Source organism: Vulpes vulpes, chromosome 11, assembly GCF_048418805.1.
Source record: "Vulpes vulpes isolate BD-2025 chromosome 11, VulVul3, whole genome shotgun sequence".
Taxonomy (NCBI): Eukaryota; Metazoa; Chordata; class Mammalia; order Carnivora; family Canidae; genus Vulpes; species Vulpes vulpes.
The window spans coordinates 23,281,444-23,288,719 of NC_132790.1; the positions used below are offsets into that span (position 1 = coordinate 23,281,444).

General features: G+C 39.4%; 1 protein-coding gene across 1 annotated transcript; it reads right to left on the bottom strand.

Moving 5' to 3' along the window:
- Nucleotides 1-5,289: 5,289 nt before the first annotated feature.
- Nucleotides 5,290-6,249, bottom strand: LOC112928744 (olfactory receptor 52B4-like). Its single transcript, XM_026010623.2, has one exon. It carries the CDS (start codon nucleotides 6,247-6,249, stop codon nucleotides 5,290-5,292), a length of 960 nt encoding a protein of 319 aa, XP_025866408.1.
- Nucleotides 6,250-7,276: the final 1,027 nt, after the last annotated feature.

A 7,276-nucleotide genomic window follows, 5' to 3' on the forward strand; every position in this document is an offset into this window, starting at 1 on the left:
AGAGTCCAGGGCCAGATGGCTTCCCAGGGGAATTCTATCAAACGTTTAAAGAAGAAATCACACCTATTCTACTAAAGCTGTTTGGAAAGATAGAAAGAGATGGAGTACTTCCAAATTCGTTCTATGAGGCCAGCATCACCTTAATTCCGAAACCAGACAAAGACCCCACCAAAAAGGAGAATTACAGGCCAATATCCCTGTTGAACATGGATGCAAAAATTCTCAACAAGATACTAGCCAATAGGATCCAACAGTACATTAAGAAAATTATTCACCATGACCAAGTAGGATTTATCCCTGGGACACAAGGCTGGTTCAACAGTCATAAAACCATCAATATGATTCATCATATCAGCAAGAGAAAAACCAAGAACCATATGATACTCTCATTAGATGCAGAGAAAGCATTTGACAAAATACAGCATCCATTCCTGATCAAAACTCTTCAGAGTGTAGGGATAGAGGGAACATTCCTCAACATCTTAAAAGCCATCTATGAAAAGCCCACAGCAAATATCATTCTCAATGGGGAAGCACTGGGAGCCTTTCCCCTAAGATCAGGAACAAGACAGGGATGTCCACTCTCACCACTGCTGTTCAACGTAGTACTGGAAGTCCTCGCCTCAGCAATCAGACAACAAAAAGACATTAAAGGCATTCAAATTGGCAAAGAAGAAGTCAAACTCTCCCTCTTCGCCGATGACATGATACTCTACATAGAAAACCCAAAAGCCTCCACCCCAAGATTGCTAAACTCATACAGCAATTTGGTAGCGTGGCAGGATACAAAATCAATGCCCAGAAATCAGTGGCATTTCTATACACTAACAATGAGACTGAAGAAAGAGAAATTAAGGAGTCAATCCCATTTACAATTGCACCCAAAAGCATAAGATACCTAGGAATAAACCTAACCAAAGAGGTAAAGCATCTATACCCTAAAAACTACAGAACACTTCTGAAAGAAACTGAGGAAGACACAAAGAGATGTAAAAATATTCCATGCTCATGGATTGGCAGAAATAATATTGTGAAAATGTCAATGTTACCCAGGGCAAATTACACGTTTAATGCAATCCCTATCAAAATACCATGGACTTTCTTCAGAGAGTTAGAACAAATTATTTTAAGATTTGTGTGGAATCAGAAAAGACCCCAAATAGCCAGGGGAATTTTAAAAAAGAAAACCATAGCTGGGGGCATCACAATGCCAGATTTCAGGTTGTACTACAAAGCTGTGGTCTTCAAGACACTGTGGTACCGGCACAAAAACAGACACATAGATCAATGGAACAGATTAGAGAATCCAGAAGTGGACCCTGAACTGTATGGTCAACTAATATTTGATAAAGGAGGAAAGACAATCCATTGGAAGAAAGACAGTCTCTTCAATAAATGGTGTTGGGAAAATTGGACATCCACATGCAGAAGAATGAAACTGGACCACTCTCTTTCACCATACACAAAGATAAACTCAAAATGGATGAAAGATCTAAATGTGAGACAAGATTCCATCAAAATCCTAGAGGAGAACACAGGCAACACCCTTTTTGAACTCGGCCACAGTAACTTCTTGCAAGATTCATCCACAAAGGCAAAAGAAACAAAAGCAAAAATGAACTATTGGGACTTCATCAAGATAAGAAGCTTTTGCACAGCAAAGGATACAGTCAACAAAACTAAAAGACAACCTACAGAATGAGAGAAGATATTTGCAAGAATATCTGACATATCAGATAAAGGGCTAGTTTCCAAAATCTGTAAAGAACTTCTTAAACTCAACACCAAAGGAACAAACAATCCAATCATGAAATGGGCAACAGACATGAAGAGAAATCTCACAGAGGAAGACATGGACATGGCCAACATGCACATGAGAAAATACTCTGCATCACTGGCCATCAGGGAAATACAAATCAAAACCACAATGAGATACCACCTCACACCAGTGAGAATGGGGAAAATTAACAAGGCAGGAAACCACAAATGTTGGAGAGGATGCGGAGAAAAGGGAACCCTCTTACACTGTTGGTGGGAATGTGAACTTGTGCAGCCACTCAGGAAAACTGTGTGGAGGTTCCTCAAAGAGTTAAGGGTAGGCGTGCCCTACGACCCAGCAATTGCACTGTTGGGGATTTACCCCAAAGATTCAGATGCAATGAAACGCCGGGACACCTGCACCCCGATGTTTCTAGCAGCAATGTCCACAATAGCCAAACTGTGGAAGGAGCCTCGGTGTCCATCGAAAGATGAATGGATAAAGAAGATGTGGTTTATGTATACAATGGAATATTACTCAGCCATTAGAAACGACAAATACCCACCATTTGCTTCAACGTGGATGGAACTGGAGGGTATTATGCTGAGTGAAGTAAGTCAATTGGAGAAGGACAAACAGTGTATGTTCTCATTAATTTGGGGAATATAAATAATAGTGAAAGGGAATATAAAGGAAGGGAGAAGAAATGTGTGGGAAATATCAGGAAGGGAGACAGAACATAAAGACTCCTAACTCTGGGAAACGAACTAGGGGTGGTGGAAGGGGAGGAGGGCGGGGGGGTGGGAGGGATGGGTGACGGGCACTGAGGGGGGCACTTGACGGGATGAGCACTGGGTGTTTTTCTGTATGTTGGTAAATTGAACACCAATAAAAATTAATTTATTAAAAAAAAAACAAAGATCAGTGACCTTGAAGTTTATTGATAGAATTATTTTTAAGAATAAATACAGGTCTTTCTTAACACTGGACAGAATGAAGTTACTTTGAAGGAAGGATAAAAAGAACAGAATCCTCAGTAAAGATGACAGTATTACAGAGATAAATCAATGTAAGTTGGCTAAGTCAATGATGTCTTAGTTGATAAAATGAAGGAAGAAAAGGAGCACTTAGTCCTATGTAAATAGGGGTGTACTGGGGAATGGCATGATTCTGTATGTCAAGTTCACAGAGAAATTTTTTAAGGGTAAATTTTAAAATCCACTTTTCTGCTTCTAGGTCTCTGACTTGGCCAGTATAAAGATGGTTTGTTCCCTTTATCTATATACTGGTAGGAGAAAACTACAATAATGATATGAATTTAAATATTCTCATTTCTCAAAATCGAAATACTTTGTCATATCAGATTACCACAGTACTTGGGGATGTCCACTACAAAATGATATGCTGCCATCCCCTTAGGCCCCATTGAAAGGAATTAAATAGTAGAGATTTCACACCAAATATTTAAAGATAAAGAAGCTAAGGCAGAAGTTAAAAACTTATCTACTGTTTACTATCATACATATTCAAGATCCTGTTTATATTTTTTAGTTCTATCACAGCCGTATGATAAAGGAATAATCAAGGAATTTAGAAATTATTGTACCCCTCCCTTTTTACAAAACTACATATTCTAATTTTTTTCCAGCATCATTGTGGTGCAATTGACAGTAAAACTGTGTACATCTAAGGTTTACAATATATATGTATATTTTGTGAAATAATTACCACATTCAGCCTGATTGACAGATTCTCACATAGTTATCTTTTGTGTATGTGTAGTAAGAACACTTAATATCAATTCTCAGCAAGTATACAATAATGAATTAACTATAGTCATCATATTGTACATTAGATCTCCGAATTCATAACTGAAAGTGTGTAATCTTCAGCCAACACCTATCCCCTCCCCACCCCAGTCCCTGTGCCCCTGGCAAACCACCATTCTACTCTCTGCTTTCTGTAAGTCTGTCTTTTTTACATTACACATATAAATGATCATATAGTATTTCTTTTTCTGTGTCTGTCTTATTTCATTTAGTATAACATCCTTTAGGTTCATCCTTGTTACAAATGACAGAATTTTCTCCTTTTTATTAGTTTAATAATATTCCACTGTATATATGTACCATTTTTTCCAGCTTTATTAAGATATAATTGATATACAACATTTTATAAGTTTAAGGTATACAACATAATGATTTAATACATCTATATTGCAAAATGATTACCACAGTTAAGGTTAGTTAACTCATACAACCACTTTACATAGTTAAATATTTCTGCATGTGTTAACTTTAAGATCTACTCTCTTAGAGGCCTTCAAACATACAATACATTATTGACTATAGTAGTCACCATGCATGTACATTATATTCCCAGAACTTATTTCTCTTACACCTGGAAGTTGTACACTTTTACTTCCTTCACCAATTTCTCCCATACCCCACTACTCACCTCTGGCAAACATCAATCTGTTCTATGAGTTTGGTTTACTTTTAGATTCCATATATAAGTGAGATCATACAATATTTGTCTTTTTCTGACTTATTTTACTCAACAAAATGCCCTCAAGATTCATCCATGTTGTCATAAATGGTACAAATTTCCTTTTGTGACTGAATAGTATTCCATTGTGTGTGTGTGTGTGTGTGTGTGTGTGTGTGTGTGTGTGTATCACATTTTCTTTACCATTTTCTTTGTGGACAAATAGGTTGTTTCCATGTCTTGGCTATAGTAAATAATGCTCTGATGAACATGAGGGAGTGCAATTATCTCTTTGAGTGATTTCATTTCCTTCATATATATTCCATGCAGAAGTGGAATTTCTGGGTTATATAGCAGTTCTAGTTTTCATTTCTTGAAGAACCCCATGATGTTTTCCTTAACGGCTCTACCAATTTACGTTCTCACCAACAGTGGAAAGGGTTCCTTTTCTCCACATCCTTCCTCACCAACACATGTTATCTCTTGTCTTTTTTATAGCAGCCATGCTAAAAGGCATGGGGTGATCTCATTGTGATTTTAATTTGCATTTCTCTGATAATTAGTGATGTTGAGAATTTTTTCATGTACCTATTGGCCATTTGTATGTCTTCTATGGAAAAAAATGTCTTTTCAGGTCATTTGCCCATATTTTAATCGGGTTATTCTTTTGCCATTGAGTTTTGTTATTGAATTGTGTGGGTTCCTTATATATTCTGAATATTAATCCCTTGTCAGATGCATGATTTACAAATATTTTCTCCCATTCCATATGTTGTCTGCTAGTTTTGTTGATTGCTTCCTCTGGTGTGCAGAAGCTTTTTAGTTTGATGTAGACCCACGTGTATATTTTGTTTTTATTGCTTATACTTTTGGTGTGATATTCAAAAAAGCTCATGCTCTTTTCCAAACACTACCGTTCTTAAGGCAACATAGCAATCTATCTTTTAAAGTCATAATATATCACTTTGTTCACAGTCCGTAGTAGTCTACGGACCGTAGTCCGTAGTAGTCACAGACCCTATAACGGTAAACATACCACCTTATCAGTCACATAGACTCAGCATGGTTCCACTGTGAAAAGTACTGACCACACGCTCTCGAATCTGTTTGGTCTTGACCCCATAAATGATAGGGTTCAGCATGGGAGGAGCTAACATGCAGATATTGGCCAGCAGAATGTGAGTGTGGAGAGGAACATGTTGCCCAAACCTCTGGGTAATTATTGTAAAAATGCCAGGCAAGTAGAACATGGAAATGACCCCAAGGTGGGAGCCACATGTGCCCAGGGCCTTTTGCCGGGCTCCTCGGGAAGGGAGGTGGAAGACTGCATTGAGGATGAGGGTGTAGGAAACCAAGATGAGCAAGGCATCTACCACTACAGTAGAGAGGAGAACAGACAAGCCGTACCAGACATTGACACGAATATCAGCACAAGCAAACTTGGCAACAGCCATGTGCTCGCAGTAAGTATGTGGTAGCACATTGCTATGGCAGAAAGACAGTCTCTTCACCAGGAACACATCTGGGAGTATCACAGAGAAGCTTCTCAGAACCACAGCCAAGCCAACCCTTATGATTACTGTATGACTGAGCACCATAGTATAGCGCAATGGGTCACAGATGGCCACATAGCGGTCAAATGCCATGGCCAGCAGAATCCCTGATTCAGCAATGAATGTGGCGTGGATGAAAAAGATTTGAGTAACACAGCCATCAAGAGAGATCTCCCCTGCATGGAACCAGAATATGGCCAGTGCTTTGGGCACAGTGGTAGTGGACAGGATGAGGTCGGCCACAGCTAGCATGCAGAGGAAGAGGTACATAGGTTCATGGAGACTGCGTTCAGTGATGATGATGAAGACAAGGAGGATATTCCCAAGGACAGCAACCAGGTAGGAAATAAAGAAAGGAAGAGAAATCCATGTGTGCTGGTCTTCCAGGCCAGGGATGCCCAGCAGAATGAAGAATGAGTGGCTGATACTAGTGTGGTTGAGGGTTGCCATACCCAAGACAAGTCACTGGGTGTTGGTGTATAAGATTTGCAGGGCACCAGGGTGGCTTAGTGGTTAAGCCTCTGCCTTTGGCTCAGGTTATGATCCCGGGGTCCTAGGATCAAGTCCACATCAGGCTCCCTTGCTGGAAGCCTGCTTCTCCCTCTGCCTATGTCTCTGCCTTTCTCCCTCTGTCTCTCATAAGTAGATTAATAATCTTTTAAAGGGATCCCTGGGTGGTGCAGTGGTTTGGCGCCTGCCTTTGGCCCAGGGTGCGATCCTGGAGACCCGGGATCGAATCCCACGTCAGGCTCCCAGTGCATGGAGCCTGCTTCTCCCTCTGCCTGTGTCTCTGCCTCTCTCTCTCTCTCTCTCTCTCTCTCTCTCTCTCTCTCTCTCTCTCTCACTGTGTGCCTATCATGAATAAATAAAAATTTAAAAAAATAATAATAATCTTTTAAAGATTTTATCTAATTAAAAAAAAGATTTGCAGTCACCTCTTCTCTTTTGCCAAAAAAGGTGAATAGAGTTGAAGTAGGGGAGATAGGAATAGATCATTTTTCACTGGATGAGCAGTGCAAAGAATCCTAGACAGAAAGTCAGGAAACATGGGTTAAGATTTTGACATTTTATTCACTATGTGATCTCAGTAAAATTATTGCCCTGCTATGGGTCTCTCTTTTATTGCTTTAAATATAATGTTGCAAAGAAGTTGGATTAGCTGACCTTTAAGAGAATTATTCCAGTTCTAGAATGCCATAGATCTTAATCTCAGGTTGTTATAAACAGTTAAGAGCTGTGAAAAACAAATCCTGCAATTTCCACTTTGACCATCAGAATGTGATATGCATCTCAAAAAGAAACTGGTCACTGAACTGACTATAATTTATCAAGTCTCACCGAGCACCTACCATGGCTCCTGGAGGACCTACTTGGGGAAGACAATTAAGTAAAATACCTAAACGATATGGATAATGTAAAGGAAATATTAAACACAAGGAGCTGTGGAAACATGGAGAGCTTCCCAGGAGTTTGGAAA

Excerpts from the sequence above, each read along its gene's own strand:
- LOC112928744 (XM_026010623.2), bottom strand. The coding sequence starts at position 6,249 with ATGGCAACCCTCAACCACACTAGTATCAGCCACTCATTCTTCATTCTG.